The sequence below is a fragment of the Coenobita brevimanus genome, chromosome 16 (genome assembly GCF_032717465.1).
Source record: "Coenobita brevimanus isolate Jiangsu-jjx chromosome 16, ASM3271746v2, whole genome shotgun sequence".
Taxonomy (NCBI): Eukaryota; Metazoa; Arthropoda; class Malacostraca; order Decapoda; family Coenobitidae; genus Coenobita; species Coenobita brevimanus.
Genome location: NC_136969.1, coordinates 2332511 through 2352053, shown reverse-complemented (window position 1 = coordinate 2352053; position 19543 = coordinate 2332511). Strand labels below are relative to the sequence as shown.

Sequence of the window (19543 nt, the reverse complement as noted above, 5' to 3'; positions counted from 1 at the left end):
AAATGTACTCACGATGCAGTCAACCATCACTCTTAAGATATAACCATGATATTCATTAGCTAGAACATCTGTCTTGGGTGTCACACCTTCACGATTTGGACCACGATTAGCTACGATTTGGGAAATCGTTGTGGGTCGGGATCAAGGTCGTGGCACAGTCGTTGTGAATCGTGGAGGTCGGGATGGGTCATGGTAAGTTGGGGGAGGGCTACGACTATTTTGAACGGTTCAAAATTGTCGTGGAGCCGCCACAATTTTTTCCAATCGTAGCTCCATGGAGCTTTGACCTTGTAACTTTGACCTTATATTACAAGAGCTTTGATCACAAAAGCTTTTGCCTTCAGCTCATTAGGTAGCAAAGAACATATGTGTAAACTGAACAAAAGTTTATTTAACCAAAAATACATAACATATCATATGCTGCTGCAAGTGCACCGATCCGACTGGGGAGTTATGGTAATGTTTCAGATACTGACTCTGAATCTTGGCCGCCCTTGTAGCTCTGTTTCCGCCACCAATGTCCAGATCTTGCATACCTAGGCCGTTGCGCCATTTCCCTGGAATTATGTTGTGATCTTCACCATCGTAGCAGGTGAAATCGTGGAGCTAATCTCACGACCACCCACGATTTGGGGGCTACGATTTAGTCGGGATAGAGCGTGGTCCAGATCGTGAATGCGTGACCTAAGCTTTAGACAGCAGCAGCAACAGTTCCTGCACCACACTAGAGTGAAGGAAGGCAGGACACACCCACTTGTCTTGGGTTAGGCAGCAGCAGCAACAGGTCCTGCACCACAGCGGAGTACAGGTCACTGGCGTCGTAGGCCAACACCAGATTACAGCCACTCAGCTCCTCCCGAACCACAGTCGACAATAAACCCACCAGAGACACAACTTCACGTGGTTTTAGTTGAGGGGTTTTCACTGAATTCATGGTTTTGCTAAACATGCCATCACCAATAAAAGTACTGTTTCCTATGGAAGAAAACATGTCTTTGGTGAAAGGTGGCATTTGGGAATTGAGACCAGGCTTTATGACCTCTTTGCGTGATTGACGTTGAACCTCGGCTGGGACCAACCATCTGGCAGAGTACACAAACACCAGCAGCCATAGCAGTCTCTTGGGCTCCATGGGTTCTATTGGATGAGAAAGACAAACAGTTATACGATTTAGTTTCACTGTTATACAGTAAAACTACCGTGCTGTTTGCTATAACTCTCAGGAGTTTTCAGCACTAGACCCCTGGCGACGAAAATGTAAGTCCATGACATCATTAAACATCAAACAAAGGTATCTTGCCAGGCCCCATGTGAAGCAAATTTTCGTCTGAGAAACAGCTACTCTTACTTGAATAATTTGGTGGTCAGCTGGTCTGGCCATCCATCATCTGCGAAGCGTGTTGGAAAGGTCAACAGAGGAAATTCTCTTGAAGCATACTCGTATGCTATGTGCCTCCTAGTCTACAACATGCAAGAAATTTACACTAAGCTAGCCAGCCAATAATAATTATATATTGTTATTTAAAGCACAACTGTTAACTCTTTGCCACAAAGTACAATCACATCTCACGCTCGTATCATGCAGGGAAGGTTGACGAGAATTTCTGCTGTGGACTGTACAACAGAGCCAAGAACTGGGTTCACTTTCGGTTTTTCAACATGCATTTTTGCCCAGCTAAACATGCCTTCACTAATGAAAGTACTGTCTCCTCATTCTTTCTTTCTCTTCTCCCTTCATCGTAATCCCGATTATAATGAAAATGGTAGAACTATATAGTACTACGAAAATTCCTCCATGAAACGTCATGTGGTGAAGTGCTAAGGCACAGGTCAGCTTTTGTGATGAGGAAGCAGTTCCTACGATTAGTGTTCGTGTTCTATGCAGTCAGAAAGTCATTGTTGGTGGTCTGGTGAGATATTCGTAAACAAGGCGAAGGAAGGACTGGGGTGTGCAGGGCCGAGGAGAGTGGGGAGGGGGCAACTGGGGACAATCCCCGGGGCCTGGGCCCGTGGGGGGGCCCGCGCCCTCCAATACAGTGTTACGAGGGAGGAAAACATGGAAAATATAACAACATTGTTCACTCTGTAGTGACACATTGGATTCCTAGAGAAAATATTTAAACAACTACGAATAGTTATAGCTAAAAACAGTTAAACAAGGCTATGTATAACATTCTCAGTACAGAGTTGAGTATTATTGCATTGTTATGTCATACTGAAGGGGCCGAGAGATATAAAGAACCTCTGATCCCCTGTCTTCTTTTGTTTTAACCTCTTGTAGATTTGTTAATCAATCAGAAATATATATACATAAACAAATATTCGATGTGGTATATTTGGTATATGATACCTGAAGCGATAAGCATTCCGGTTCCACTGCCAGTTGGTTTGAATTTAGGTGAGATTTGTGGTTCAGCTTGGGAAACTTCAGTGTATTCATTTGTTTTCTTCTGTTACCAAAAAGTATTTCTCCTTTTTCTTTACATATTATTCTATAATTTCCTTGTAGATATTATCGCTCTTTAACAGAGAGGGAGGGGACGGTGGTAAGGCACACCAGATTCCCTTGGCAGTACATCAATGTGCCATGACAAACTGGTTAGGGAACAGTCTGGCTGTGAGGTAGACTTCGAGTATAAAATCTGCAGCACAATTTTCAGAGGGAGAGGGTGCTCGTTGTCGATAATCCAGGGTTTGGTGATGGCTGCCGGCGGCCCTGGGGGTGTGGAATGTTATATGCGAGGAGTGTGATGAGGTTTGTATTTGTGAGACATATCTCGGTACAGACAAAAGGATCACTGGACACAACTATGGCATGAAAAGATTAGACCTAAGCAATGCTAAGGTCAAACATAACTGGAACACTAAAAATCGAAAACACTGAAAGAAGGCTAAGTTCATCAAATATGACAAAAGTGTAAACAAACCTAGGTGCTTTAGGGGCTGCATTTATTGTAACGAATAACAGTCTTAACCAAGGGAATGGATTTTCAGTTCAGCTAGGGGTGGAATGCTCGAATATACTTACGATGGAGTCCCTGTCGTAATTACGGTTTGTTTTTGCAAAAAGAACTAGAGACATGGAAAATTTGAAGTGTCTTCTTTCTTTGTCCTTGCATCCAAAACATATAACATTTGTGTTAGTTTTCCTCTCGTAACCAGCATTTGTTTTTGACGAAAGAACGCAAGACAATGAAAGATTCTAATGTCGTTGACCATCCTTCAACTCTGAGATACGACAGGGAACCTACTGTACATACTTTTGAAAATCCTACCCTAGGCCCTTACCGTACCTGCTAACTATAATTTTTCATGGCTTACGATAGACATCCCTTCATCTGGAATGCTGAGTTGTGGCAAGAGATCAACACTAGAGTATGATGCTATGCACGAATAAATGCCACGTCAAGTATGTAGAAACGCAGTATTGTCTTTTTCTACCACTAAGCTTTGTGGTATAAGTCAGAAAAGGACGAATATCTGGGCCAAGTTAAGGTGAAAAGAATATATCGGAGTGTCTGTGTAGCTCAGCACGAAACAGTGCTGTCTGTCCTCTGGCCTAGGCTATTTACGAGCACTAATATCCACTGTTTGCGACTCTTTAGTTAGGTTTAGTTAGGTTTAGGACTATTAGGCATTAGTGCTAGGTTAATAAAAGTTAAGGTACTTAGACTGCGTATTTTGTCTGTTAATCTTAAAAAAGAAAAAAAGGTTTGAAAATGAAGCGAAGAAGTTGAAATGATGTTCACAGAAAAGTTGAAATAAATAAAGAAATTAACAAGTTGGCTTAATGGCCTTGGTCACCAGGCCAATGGTCGATAGCAAAAAAAAAAAAAAAAAAAAAAAAAAAAAAAGAAAAAAACGTTTATCACTCCTGTTAAGGCCTTCACAAATGTAACGTTGAATAAATCCTGGTTCTTTTATCTCCACTTGGTTGATTTAGAAGAAGCCTATCTAAGTGGAAGGGGTAAGGAAGGCTAACATCCGAATCTTTGAATTTTGAAGTCTCTCCTAAAACAATACACCGGGTCCGTATGTTGTGCATCCCATTCTCGAGTGCCGCGGGAACGACTCAGTCCACTGACGTGAAAAGTGCAGACACTCGCTGCCTCCAGAAATTTATCGATCACCCATGCAATCATTAGATGAAAAACAGCAGCAGCAACAACAACAACAAAACATGAAACGGATTATTGGACGTAGAAAACTGATGCAGGGAAGACACTGACAAAGCTGACCGAGCCGTTCCCGCAACACACGAGAAATGGCCCGGCAGAGCAGAAGAGGAGCGCATGGGCCACCCGGCATGTAAACTCGCTAGATTAAGTTGTCTATACGATTGCCTCTCTATTGCCTTCAGTCCGGCAACGCACTAAATAATATATGCTGGAAAAGGACGCCTTCACTAGGTGGCACCGACATAACCGGGTGGCAATGCTGCTTGGCTATACAAACCCTCCTCACTTCTCTCCCTATCCCCAGACAAGAAGCGGTGGACTGCAGGAAGGCGGTTATTTGAGCCTGTGGTCCACTGGGTTCACGTTCAGGTGAGCCTGGGGATGCAACTACAGTTACTGCTATTACTACTACTACTACTACTGCAACTACTACCATGCTACTACTGCTGCTACTGTACCACTGTGCTACTACTACTACTATTACTGCTACTACTAGTCTACTACTACTACTGCTGCTACTACTACTATTACTGCTGATGCTGATGCTACTATTCTGCGACTACCGCCACCATTACTACCGCAACAACAACAAAACAACAACTACTGCTGCTACTACTACTACTACTACTACTACTACTACCATTACTACTACTACCGGTATATACTTAATGTTTACTATCTCTAAGCGACTTTACTGAACTTAAGGTAATCTTTCTAACTAGAGAGATATATACTCGTAGATAAACAGTTGCATCACTGGCAGGTTCTGTGCGGTTTTCCTGTGCTGAATAAAATCGTCTGAAGGTAGCAAGAATGTAGTAGTAGTAGTAGTAGTAGTAGTAGTGGTAGTAGTAGTTGTAGTTGTTGTTGTTATAGCCCCAGGATCATCTGAAACGTTAACCCGGTGGACTCAGAATGAAGTTGCCTTTCTTCTGCAGTCCACCAGCCTCCTTTTGGGTTAGGTTGGGGACTGAGGGGTGTTTGTATAAGCAGACATCTCCACCGCCAGACCATATCGGTGCCACCGAGTGAAGGCTTCTCTCACAAGGAAACACACACACACACACACACACACACACACACACACATCGCTCGCTGGTGCAGTGGTAACGCTCTCGCTTGCCAACTGGTGGACGGGAGTTCGTGCCTCGCTCAGGTTGCGAAAAGTTTCACTGACGAAGTGGGTGGTTACTGTCCCCCTTGAGCAAGGGGACGGGTGTGTGCGTGTGTGAAGGTCACAGCCTTGCCCTTAGATCGGACTATATGAGCTCTCAGCTCCCTTCCGGGAGGGGAAAAGCTGACGATCACGACCATCAAGTGATCCTGACCGACCCGGTGAATTACACACACAAATAACGTCTCGGGACTGCAAGGGGACATACGGCTGTGTACGCTTCTATAGGTACCAAATAATTCGCAGTCAGATGATAGAAAACCCATCCGTCCATCCCATCCATTCATCTCTCCATTCCTTTATTTTCCCCTTCAGGAGTGGAGGCGCTCGGCACCCGGGGCTAGGGTACTCAGTCCCCATATTTCAGCCAGGGTGACCAGCCTCACTCTTTCCTGAGTAGCATCATGTGAGCAACAAACACCAACTATTCATCAGATGGAATCCACTTACAGGTTCAGTCAGGCTGGAGCGCCTTGACTCATTAGACCACCAGGCGTCACATGGTTATATAGTTACCATCCAGGGTAGTAAATGGTTTCCTGGGCTACATGGAACCACTTGGCTTGTCATTCAGTGTAGTCACCTGAAGGCAGCGGTACATGAGTGAAAGGATGATGGGCAACGCCATCTACCACAGTTAGTGATTATCAAAGGAAAAGAAACGAGAAACAAAACGATCTGAGATATTATAGTTCACTGACTAACTACAGTCATTTTACCTTAACTTGGCCAAGGTTCTCTCGTCCATTTCCAGCATAACACACGAACCTCAGTGCTATAGAAAGACAGTGATACGACTCTATATCTTTTTCATAGCACTTTTTCGTGACTAGCATCATAAGTAAGTCTTAATCTTATGTTGGAACTCAGCATTCAGGAAGGAGAGATGTCAATTTTAGGCCAAGTTTGAGTGAAAAGAGTATAGGCGGCGATTTTTGTTGCTTTTGCGTATATCCTTTTGCCCAGTGACAGGATAGATCAATGTTGCTGGTCTACATTCCTTTCCATAGCACATATTCGTGACTAGTATCATACTCGAGTGGTTGTCTCTTTTTACAGGTCAGCACCGAAGCACAAGATGTCAAGTTGATGAGTTAAGGTGAATAGAATAAGATACCTGTTATGGACACTTCTTTATCCAGTAAATTAGGAGGAGCAGTGGTAAATATATTCCATGAATCTTACCCCTTGTATCCCATCGTACTTCTAAGTATTCTTTATTACGATTTTTCATCTAACAGTATCTATGAATCTCTTTTGCTATGGCACCCGGAACGCCATTGCCCATACCCCTGTCCCTCCGATGACGTTTTCATTTCATTCTTGCGGAAGTTGGGCGATTTTATTAACCGTGATTTATGGAACTGGAGGAGTTAACTTTGCCTTCAAAAACCCCTTGGTCCTGCAGAGGGACGCCTTCACGTGGTGGCACAGACTTAACTGGGTGATTCCACTACTGGATGGTACAAACGTCCCTCAACCCCATTCTCCAATAAGAGGATGGTGGACTGCAGGAGGACAGCTTCAGCCTGCAGTCCGATGCATTCACGTTTCAGATGAACATGAGACTGTAACTACTACTAATAATAACAACCCCTTCAGGACGAGTTATTCCCCCCAAACTGGATAGAAATTGCCTACAGTTAGTAACAATCAGCTACAATAGACGTCATGGGACTAAAAGGATAACTACAGTCAAAATGGTACAATCACAATCAAAAGTTCGTCAACAAACCTCTACCAGCACTGCGTCCTGCCTTTCGCGTTTCTCATTCCTCCCATAACGCCAGAGAGCATCCTTTCTCCTCATGTTCTTTCGTGTGTGCTTCATGTTGCTGTCACACACACAAAAATCGTGTCAGGGAAGTGTCTGCGAATTTTTTATCGCAGAAAATAAGAGACTGACTAGAAGAGTGTATGTGAGTGAGATAGAGGGGAGGAGGAGTAGGGGGAGACCAAGGATGAATTAGAGAGATGGAGCAGAGAGATACATGCGTGAGAAGGGTGAGTTGGAGGAAGGACAACTAAATAGCAGAGGGTAGGGTGACATAGAGGCAATTAATTCGTGGCCACTCCTTACGGGAGTCAGACGACTGACAATAGATAGACAGATGATATAATATCTAATGAAGGGCAATGGTCACTGTTTAACTTACACTTACTTGACTTTATGTAACCGGGAAAGAGTGATCGGTGACTGTAGATGAGATGTGTCTGACAGGGTAGTGTTGCAGGAAGGAAAGTGTGGCTGCAGGGGTATTGTTGCAGCAAGGGAAGTGTGGTTGCAGAGAGGCGTTGCAGGAAGGGAAGTGTGGCTGCAGGGGAGGTGTTGCAAGAGAGGAAGTGTGGCTGCAGGGGTAGTGTTGCAGGAGGGGAAGTGTGACTGCAGATGAGGTGTTGCAGGAAGGGAAGTATGGTTGCAGGGAAGGTTGAACAGGAAAGCGGAACTCACCAGCAAACAATGACAGGGACAGCAGACTGGAGCGATGCCTTGTCCACGTCACAATATATAGTAAACCCAGAGAGCCGGACCCCCAGCTCGTGAACCTATCAGCAGGGCCTGGTGAATGTCAGTGGCCAGGCAGAGTTTGGCGCTGGTGGTGGACAAAGAGCCTAAAGAGATTCAAATGGCAGCCAGATGCCAGGTGTTCCCACCCAACAAAGTTTCCTGGCTCACTCTGACACGGCCAGTTTTTCTTTTCGCAGTCATTTTCAGTATAGTCTTGTTTAGGGGGATTCACGGGTGCAGGGTATTGTGGCTGGTGCATTGTGTAGGATATGTCAGCAGTAATAAGTTTCTTTAAATCATCATCATTACCATCATCCTCTGCCTAAGTCAGTCCGCCGTAGGACGCAGGCCTCTTTCATCTTTTTCCACTCTGAAAGCTTGCTAAACAGTCTAAAACAACGTCTTGAATACTGTTCATGCTAAATCACACTGTTACGTAAGCATTTCCTCTGTATTTACAAAGGCTGATGGCCAGTTTAAGTTTGTATTCAAGAAACCTGAACTCAGTTGCTCGAGTAAAAAGTCCTTAAGAACAATAAAGATAATGGAAATTTGTTCACGTATGATATTAATTTCACATAGCAAAAATGTGCACTGAACATCACATTAATTATTCATACTCTGAAAATGCGAGTTATAATCGAGGATCAGGATTTTATGATTATTTTGGCTACACCGTTTTATTTTATCTTGGCCCAAAATTGCCATCTGTCCATCTTGAAAGCTGAATTGTAAAAAATGTTAACGCTAAAAAATGACGGCAGTGAGAAGTGTTTGTTCTGGACGAGATGTAGAGCTGCGGTATTGTCCTTTTCTGCCGCTGAGCTGTGTGAAGAAAGCTACAAAGGGACAATGATCTGGGCCAAGTTAAGGTGAAATGAGTATAGTAATGATACTCAGGACATACAGGAAGTCCAATATCTCTGTGTTATGATACAAAATCTGTCAGTTAGTGCATTATAAAAAAAATGGATTTGGAAATACGTGCACCATATGTTTGTACAAATAAATGTCTTCACATACCCTTATTACCATTATTATTAATATACCTGTACTGTTACTACTACTACTACTACTACTACTACTACTAATACTACTTTTATTTTATTATTATCAATATTATTATTAATTATTATTATTATGATTAGGTCATATTCTAAGCCATATGATCATGTACATAACTGGTACACGTAAAGTTTGATAGCTTAGTCTGACTGTTTTTTCTTGCCCATTGGACTCTACCTCACTAAGTCCATAAGTGGGGTGATGATGTAGTAGTAGTAGTAGTAGCAGTAGTAGTTGCAACCCTAGCGTCACCTGTAATGTGAACCTGATGGACTGCAGGCTCAAGTTCCTCTCCTGCAGTCCCCCTTCCTCCTTTTGGGTAAGGACTTAGTTGAGGGACGTTCGTATAACCAGGCAGTTGATCCGCCTAGTTATATCGGTAGCACCACATCAGGCGTCCCTTTCCAGCACCGAAGATGATGATGATGATGATGACGATGATCACTCTATAAGAACGATGATACACATACATATTCTATTTTTTTTTACAGGAAGGGGTAGGGAGGGAGTGGCCCAAGTTGATCAATACACGACAGTTTTTAAGTATCTGGACAGCGATATCCATATTAAACAACCATCCAGTTATAATTCACTAACATAACGTATCTGAGTGTAATATATTCCTGTTTCTTGGATAAGTTTTTCATTCCCAACTTCCATCTTAAGCAACTTCTCTCCCTTCCAGTGACTTATTGAAAAGATCACCAAAGTTTTACCATTAGATTCTCTGTCCAGTACAATATATGAGGTTAGCCTGTTGTGCTATGTATGTGGTTCTGTGTGTGTTTTATGTAGGCTTTGTGTGTTTTATGTAACTGTGCATGTTGTATGTGTGATATCTGTATGCTTTGTGGATGTTTTATGTATGTTTGCATGTTTTTAGTATGCTTTATGTGTGTTTTATGTGGGTTTGCATGTTTTATGTGGGTTTGCATGTCTTACGTATGATTTATATGTTTTATTGTGATTACCAAGTGCTGGAGAGGGACGCCTTCTTGCGGTGGCACTAATATGACCGGCTGGTTGAGTTGTATGGCACTAAAAACGACCCTTAGCTCTGTCTTGTCCCTCCCATCCCCCTCAAGAAAGGGGGATGGCAGACTGCAGAAGATTAAGAACAACTTCATTCTGCAGTCCACTGGGTTCACGTTTCAGATGAACCTGTGGCTACAACTACTACTAATATGTATGTTGTTTTATGTATGTTTTTATATATATGTTTTATGTATGCTTGTGTATGTATGTTTTATGTACGTTTATATATGTATGTTTTATGTATGCTTATGTTTGTATGTTTTCTGTGTGGTTTTATATGTATGTTTTATGTATGCATGTCCCATGTACGCTTTCAAGCACTTCATCCCCCAAAGTTCCATCCTTACTCGTCACACTACCCAAGTACTTGAATGGACTCACATTCTCCATATCCTCACCATCCAGCCTCACTGTACATTCTGTGACTTCATTCCTCTCAAACACCATAACTTTACTCTTGTTTACATTAACTTTCAGATTCCTCTTCCTACACACTGTCCCAGATTCATTCACCAAGCCTTGCAACTCCCATTTATCTTCACTCAGCAATACTATATCATCAGCAAACAGCAACACCGGAATCTTCCAAATCTCACCCTCATTCATTACAGCCACCCTCGCATCCACTGCCCTACCTTGCACCTCCTTTACAACCCCATCCATGTATATATTAAACAACCATGGAGAAATCACACAACCCTGTTTCATTCCCACTCTGAGATCAAAGAACTCAGCTCACCATCCACTCGCACCGTAGCCCTAGCTCCTACGTACATACTCTTCACGGCACTTAACAATTCAATTTCCCCTCCACTCCACTCCATATATTCTTAATGCTTTCCACACACCTTGTCTATCTACTCTGTCGTAAGCTTTCTCCAAGTCCATGAAGGCAGCATACACATTCTTTCCCTTCTCTAGATACTTCTCCACTAAACATCTTAGAACAAATATTTAATATACACACCCTTCTCCCTTCCTAAATCCCCCTTGTTCTCCTCCAACTAGCTCCTCTGTCATATGCCTAACCCTATCAATGAGTATTCTACCATATATTTTCCAGTCACACTAAGAAGGCAAATAACCCTATGGTTACCACATACTTCTCTCTCCCTTTTTCCTTTGTATAAAGGAGCAATTATACCTGATTTCCAGTCCTCTGGAACCCTTCCCTCTTCCCAAGCCAATCTACACAACTTCCATATCCACTTCACTACAATCTCACCCCCATACCTCAGCATTTCACCACACACTTCATCAATTCCTGTGGCCTTTCCCATCTTGATCTTCTTCATTGCTTCCACTACTTCTGCCCTACTGATCTCTTCCTCCCTCCTCTCATCTCTTCTTCTCCCAGCCATTCACAAAAAACGTGAGGAAAATACTCAGAAATTCCGACGAGGAAAAGAAACTTCTATATCTCCTCGAAGAAGACCTTAAAATCCCGATAATAAATGGGTTTCCCAAGTTGCATGAGCCAGGAGTACCTCTAAGACCAGTCACATCAAGAATAGGGAGTGCCCCCACACAGGCTTGTGCAAAAGCTAACTAAACCACTATCATCACAGCACTTAACAATAAGTGGTGCCCATCTAGGTAACTCAACTGGCCTAATCGAGAGACTAAACTCAGTGGACTTCCATAATAAGCATATGGTGAGTTTTGATGCGAAATCTGCGTTCACCACTGTTCCCCTAGAAGTTGCCTTGAACACAGTGAAGGAAGCACTACAACACATCATCGACGAGAGCCTTCCAGCGAACAAGGAGGGCGGCACTAAACTGGGGGGAGTTGTGTATGAGGCTTGGCTCCTTCCCTTTTAACGCTTACCATGCTAGGGACGTAGATATATGTCCCCCCTTAAAACACCAGTGATGTAGATCTATATCCTAGAGCATTAAGAAGTCATTGTAAGCAACAGAAGTAAAGTGGAAGGTAATAACGTATCTTGCTAACTTCAGACATTTCTCCACTATGCTTACAACACTAATTTAGGAGCGCAGGAGGTGAGCGACAGTGTTCACAGGCTCACACCTGCTCTGCTTTCTCAGTGAGCCTGAAGATTTCAGAGGTCGAGTGGCACCAACCCAACTCGATTCAACTAACATTTTGGTTTTGGTGATTACTTTTACTAGTGTCAGGGATCTTATATTGATGTATTAAGCCCATTTAGCCAGAATACAAAAAAAAAAAAAAAAATCCAAAATCGACACGCGTAGAGGAGTATCAGATTTTTTTTTTTTTTTCCCCCCCAGCATGGTAGGGGTTAACAACCAACAATACTGTCAGCATGAGAGTCTTTCCATGGGTTCCCCACTGAGTGCAGTAGCAGCTTCCCTGTTCACTGAGATGCTGGAGAAGGATCACTATACCAAGATAATCGCAGCTGATGCAAAGTAGTATGGCTATATGGATGACTGTCTAATTGTGACACACAGGAACACCAATACTAAACCCTCTTCCACAGATTAAACGAAATGGATGTGAAAATACAGTTCACCATAGAAAAAGAATTGAACAGCTGCTACCCTTTCTGGATACAGTAATCCTAAGGACAAGTACCGGTGTCATATTCAAGGAGTACTGAAACCCAATAAATAAGGACGATTTTATCCACTACTTCAGTGGCCATGACGATAGAATCAGTACTGGTAGATATCAGCATCTTCCTCAGAACACTAAGGATATGCAGGCATGAATACATGAACGAAGAGCTGCAACACATCACAGACACATTCCTAAAACTATACAAACCAAATTCTACTATTCATGATTTCACAGGCGTTCCAGATGGATCATCGTCTACTAAAGGTCTAACCGCACTGCCTCCTGTGCTTACAGGCATTGTGCCACCGAAAGTGAGTAGGCACTGTCTCGGCAAATCACAGATCGGGACATTAAACAAACTGAACTCCATGAAGATCTACACATACAGTGTAAGAAGTCTTGCAGAAGATTGCAAACATTAGTTGGGATATTGTAGGTCAGAGTGAGATCCACAGAAAGGAAGATAAATTAATTCAGTTCCAATACAGCAACCACATATTTTCTTACAGAGGATGGCAAAATGAAAGACTTAATGGCGGGATTTTTAATTAACAGACATCTTGCAGAGAACATTGTTCAATTCAGCACTGTATCTGACACAGTAGCATGGAATGTTACAAGCAAGCAAGCACAGAGAGCATGCAATGTTCACTCTCAGTTACGTTTGGAAATGAGCAGCCTGGCCCAACTCAACTCTTACGCCAAGCAGAAACTAATAACTTTACTCCTATGTGAAGTAGAGATGAAATTCTTTCTGCATGTGATACAATCATTTAATAAAGTTTATCGACCAAAAACTCACCCATAAAGGCATCAGAACCCTTTCTAATCTCGAGGCTTCCAAGGGAGTGTTCAGCTCTAATCAGTGAACACAGTAATTATTTTGTAATTATTACGAAATCCAATTTAAAAAAAGATTTTCCATTGCGACATTGTTTTCTTGCTTCAGCTCTAGCAATTAAATACCGGAAATTCCGCCTGTAATTTTAAGTTAATGTTTTTGCTATTTTGATAATGAAATCACTATGGGAAAACACCGCTTTTCTGGCTTTAATCATCTTATCAATAAACAAGTCTTTATTGATTCAACACTGCAAGTTGGCAGTGGAGATTGTAGAATTTAGCATTGCGCATATGACGAATGCAGTAGCACCTCGTTTTACACCAGCACTCGCGTACTTTTGGAACCTACTTTGCTGAAACAAACCCTGAGCTATAGTAAGACGTTTGGTTTTCTTTACTTCATGATATGTGCTCCACAATACTCAATCAGCGAATCTAAATATAATGAACAGCTGAAAATCATCCAGGGAGAAATCAACCAGAGGAAATGCCCTGTTTCTAACTTTCATTCTGCGATTGATAACCAACAATTTGCCGTAGTTTGTTGAAACTACTCGGCCATAGTAAATATTCTGCGTCGTTCGTACGATGCGATGCTTTTATTATGCCGAAGTAAAGTTGAAAACATGTGTGAGTTTCTTTTGTCATAAGTTGATGCGCCATTGAATATTCAAACCTCATCGATGTTACTGTGGAAACGACATAGCCAAAGTTCTTGACTGGAATTCGAAAAGAAACAAACTTGACAATCCTGCGTCTGTATACCAGAGGGAAATTGTGATAACTTGGTGCTTGCTCGCTCGTCATGTGCTCACAAAGTGCATTTTCCCGGTGATTAGGTTAGGCAAAAGATACACCCTGAGAGTAATATAAGAATATAAACTGACTTCTCAAAGCTCAGATAAAGAAATAGACATTCTACGACGACATCTCGCAAATTATCGGAGACAAAAAGACCAGGTATGTTATACCCATGGGAGACTTCAATGCAAAAGTTGGCAAAGCGAAAAATGGAGACGCATGTATGTGAAAATTCGGAGTGGCGAAAAGGAATGGCGGAGGTGACATTGTGGTAAATTTTGCTCAGTTGTATAATATGAGAGTAATGAACACATTCTTTCACAAAACAACAGGGAGAAAATGGACCTGGAGAAGTCGAAATGGAGAGACAAAAATAAATCGACTTCATTACAGCAGATGAGAATAACCTGATCATCAATGTCACAATTATCAACTAAATAAATACAGGAAGTGACCGCAGAATCGTGGGATGCACAGCTATATTTAATTTCAGAAGTGAAATAAAGAAGCTGATTAGAAATAAAAAGATATGCCCAATGTTAGTAAGCGAAAACAAAGCAGTCTTTCCGTTAGAAATAAACAGATTTCAGGATCTAAGTTAGGCTAAGTGTGACATTGACAAGTTGAATGATAGACTAAAAAAAGGTGCTAAGAGAATCATCAGAGGTAGTAGGGAAAGCAAACACAACCAAAGTCCACTGGCTCTCAAAAATAACCCTCGAGCTCATGAAAAGAAGAAAGGAGATGAAAATAAAAACAAAGATGAAATGGAAAGAGAGAAGTTACATAAACTTATCAACAAGAAACAGTAAGAAGAAAAAAGAAAGAGAAACATGGATCAGATCAAAGAAACCATAAAAAAACGGAAAAAAATCTGAGAAAGATACGAAGTAAAATGACACTTGGAACGCAACAAATTATGCCAATGAAAGACACAAACGGTGAAGACATAACATGCAGAGATAGGATGGTGAAGAGAGTTGAAGAATTTTACGAAGAACTCCATGCATCAAAGACAATAGAACCAATAGCTAACTCTTCAGGTGACACAAATGACATATCAGAGGTAACACCAGACGAAGTAAACATTTCTCTTGAAAGTATGAAAAGAGGGAAGGCCCCATGAGAAGAAGGAATAGTAGCAGGTTTACTGTCGGATGCAGAACCAGAAGTAGAAACCAGGGTCGCTCACTTATTTACTCGATATATTTTTAGAAGAAATGAGTTATTTGAGAGAAGCATGTGGAGTCACATGGAGAGACAGAATGACCAATGAGGAAGTGAAGGAGCGTTGTGGTGTTGGTGTGAATGTGATAGGAAGCGCTAGGAGAAACACACTGAGGTGGTTTGGCCATGTGGATAGGATGGAGAGTGCGAGACTGACAAGGAGAGTGTATGTGAGTGAGGTGGAGGGGAGGGAGATGGAGGAGAGCGCCAAGGAAGAGGTGGAGGGATGGAGTGGAGAGGTATATAAGAGACGGGAGTTTCAGCTGGGAGCAGGGCAGTGAAACGGCGGAGGACAGGGCGACACGGAGGCGATTTGTTTGTGGTCACCCCTTACAGGATTGAGGCGTCTGGCAATAGATAGATAGATAGATAGAAGAAAGGCGACTCAAACGATCTTAGTAACTATGGACCCATTAGCTTATTATCAGTTATTTACGAGCTCTTCACCAGAGTCCTTACTAACAGAACAACAACTCGGGAAAGAAACCAACCTCGTGAACAAACAGGATTCCGAAGCGGGCATTCGACTGCTGACCATCACACAGATCAAGTACCCCACACGAACGCCTAAATATGTAAGTAACAAAGTCAAACTAAACAGACATTGTGCTTATAGCAATGGGCAAAATACCCATGGACGTCATGCTCATCCGTTATGAAGTTACAAATACTGATGGTCTTATGGATAAATTGCGATGGATACCACTTTCACCCTTAGGTCATCAGTAATTAGAGTTACATAACTGTAGAGTTCTGAACCCATGTTAATATAGGCTAACTTCTAAGCAGCGGTTGATCCACATATGAAAATTGGTTTTCGTAGGTGAAGTCCCGGGACACCTTGTATATATATATATATATATATATATATATATATATATATATATATATATATATATATATATATATATATATATATATATATATATATATATATATAATCTCTAATTTGGCCTGAAATTGTCATACCTCTCTTGAATGTTGTGTTGCAGTAATAGATTAACACTACGATTCTAATCACGAGGAAGTGCTATGAAAAGGCTGTTGAGGCATCCAGTGTATAATTCTGCCACTGTGCTTAATGACATGAGCTGCAAAAAGACAAAAATCTCAGTCAAGTTAAAGTGACATAAAGTGACGTAAAGCCTCGTTACCTGCAGCAACAAAGTGACTGGCTGCCCTATGTCACCTTCAAGAACTTACACATAAATCACTCGTATATAATGGAGAAAGTTTGTGATGTGTGCCAGCAATGTTAAGGATGATGTGTTGGAGCAGTCACTATAATATGTCGTAAATTGTATAGTTCCTAGTAGAAGTGTTTCTCTCTCTCTCTCTCTCTCTCTCTCTCTCTCTCTCTCTCTCTCTCTCTCTCTCTCTCTCTCTCTCTCTCTCTCTCTCTCTCTCTCTCTCTCTCTCTCTCTCCAACTATGGGAGACATTTGAAGTGAGAGCTGGTGGTATGTCCTTTCAAATACTAGCGCATATTCACAGTCTTCATTTCATATGCATGACATATACAAACTCTCTAACACTACGCAAATATGGTCAGTTCAACGTCTTGACATTCTGTTTTTCACACAAACCTCTCTCACTACAGATATCCTTCCCCTTACAGGAAAGGTTAATACTGGTTATCACTCACTCTTTGCCACGGGCCTGCAATGAAATCCATCTGAACTTATAAAGATATAAGGGTAAATGTTAAGCTGAGTAAATGCCGTGAGGCACAAAGCCGCTGTGCACATCTCCATAATTTAGGTGTTTGAGCCTGTGGCAGTGTATTCACTCAGTATCCCGGAATACAAGGCCACTGCATCATCCAGCTTAACACAGTTCCATGCTATGGTTGTTACCCTTGGTACCCATTTCATCTGCCAACACACGAAGGGTGGATGGAAATCTGAGTCGAGAGGCACCAGATGCCAACACCAGGATTCAAAGCCTTGCTCTAACTGGCCGGCGACTTCATATCTATCAACAGTAACCACTTGTCCATTATGGCAGATAATTTTACACAACTATATAGATGCAGTACTGCGTCCTTCAAACATAAGTATTACTGTGTTGTTGGTGATGTGTGAAGAATTGTACAGCCCTCTACTGAACAAATGACGTTAGTTTGTTTTCCTAGTTCAGACTACCTTAATTAAATTCTTAACTCATTGCTGATCTGAACTTAAGCCTATACTTTTATCTCTCATGGTCAGACATAAATGATTTTCCTAAATAAACCGAGTTCCACACGCAATAGAACTAAAGGAGATAAGCCTGAAAATCACATCATTCAGTCGGACGCAGAACATTATAGTATTTTATATGTGTGTGCCTAGCCTCGTATTGCCACTTTGTAGAGAGAGAGAGAGAGAGAGAGAGAGAGAGAGAAAGAGTCAGGGGGTGTTAGAGAGGAAAAGATAGATGAGTGCATTCATGGCCGAGTGGCTGAAATTATATCCCTGTGACTGGTCAGTTTAGATATGGTCATTTCATCCTAATTCCAAGGGATCATATGCGAAATACGGGATACCTTAATTTTGTTAGTACCATCAGGCAAGTAGCCGGGCACACCGTCAATTTACATCTTGAAGAACGACAGGCTGAATAGTATTAATTTTTTATTTTCCATCTTCAGGATTCCAGTACTCATTAATAATAAAACCTGATATGCTATGAAGCCTTATTGTTCAAGAAATTACAACTTGCAAGTAATATAAGTTGTATCTCTGTAGTAATTAGGAATCGAAGAACAATACCTGCCAATATCAGGTGAATATCCTACAAACTGACTCCAAGTTTTGTACACATTCACAGCTTGCTTTCATTTCAGAGCTAAACTGAGTACACCAACCTTTGAGGAGGAACGTCATTAACATTAATGTCACTGTCTGCAGGCTCTAGGACAATATTATCCCATTCACTGCTTGGGACGCGTCTGGATTTTTACCACATAGAACACGTCTGGATAATACTGCTTAAGACAAGGCTGGATGTTTACTGTTTAGGGCACAGCTGGATATTTACTGTTTAGGGCACAGCTGGATATTTACTGTTTAGGGCACAGCTGGATATTTACTGTTTAGGGCACAGCTGGATATTTACTGTTTAGGGCACAGCTGGATATTTACTGTTTAGGGCACAGCTGGATATTTACTGTTTAGGGCACAGCTAGATATTTACTGTTTAGGGCACAGCTGGATATTTACTGTTTAGGGCACAGCTGGATATTTACTGCTTAGGGCACAGCTGGATATTTACTGCTTAGGGCACAGCTGGATATTTACTGCTTAGGGCACAGCTGGATATTTACTGCTTAGGGCACAGCTGGATATTTACTGCTTAGGGCACAGCTGGATATTTACTGCTTAGGGCACAGCTGGATATTTACTGCTTAGGGCACAGCTGGATATTTACTGCTTGGGGCACAGCTGGCTATTTACTGCTTGGGACACAGCTGGCTATTTACTGCTTGGGGCACAGCTGGCTATTTACTGCTTGGGGCACAGCTGGCTATTTACTGCTTGGGGCACAGCTGGCTATTTACTGCTTAGGGCACAGCTGGCTATTTACTGCTTAGGACACAGCTGGCTATTTACTGCTTAGGACACAGCTGGCTATTTACTGCTTAGGACACAGCTGGCTATTTACTGCTTAGGACACAGCTGGCTATTTACTGCTTAGGACACAGCTGGCTATTTACTGCTTAGGACACAGCTGGCTATTTACTGCTTAGGACACAGCTGGCTATTTACTGCTTAGGACACAGCTGGCTATTTACTGCTTAGGACACAGCTGGCTATTTACTGCTTAGGACACAGCTGGCTATTTACTGCTTAGGACACAGCTGGCTATTTACTGCTTAGGACACAGCTGGATATTTACCGCTCAAGACACACCTGGATATTTACTGCTTAGGACACAGCTAGATATTTACTCCGTAGGTCACAGCTGGATATTTACTGCTGTGGACAGATCTGAGTATTTACTGCTTAGGACACAGCTGGATGGTTGTTTTAGGTGTAGCCCATAAGACATAGTACCGATCTAATAATTCTGATATTGCAGATATAAATCTTGGTATATAACAGAGAAAATTAGGTAAAATCAATAGGTGTTATTAATTTAAGTACTCTATAAGTTCACAGACATGCCATAAAGATACCCTTGT

The 19543-nt window shown here is 41.9% G+C and overlaps 2 protein-coding genes across 2 annotated transcripts in view; both read right to left on the bottom strand.

The window, feature by feature from the left end:
* LOC145390885 (ionotropic receptor 21a-like) overlaps nt 1–1132 on the bottom strand; it is a 32103-nt gene extending 30971 nt beyond the window's left edge. The window contains exon 1 of the mRNA XM_080265625.1: nt 755–1132. Coding sequence (XP_080121751.1) covers nt 755–1132 — 378 coding nt within the window. The remainder of the gene's footprint in view (nt 1–754) is intronic.
* An 87-nt stretch (nt 1133–1219) lies between these two features.
* The window catches only part of LOC145390884 (ionotropic receptor 21a-like), a 68239-nt gene continuing 49915 nt past the window's right edge, over nt 1220–19543 (bottom strand). Inside the window, exon 14 of the mRNA XM_080265624.1 lies at nt 1220–1243. Within this exon, the coding sequence (XP_080121750.1) occupies nt 1220–1243 (24 nt within the window). The remainder of the gene's footprint in view (nt 1244–19543) is intronic.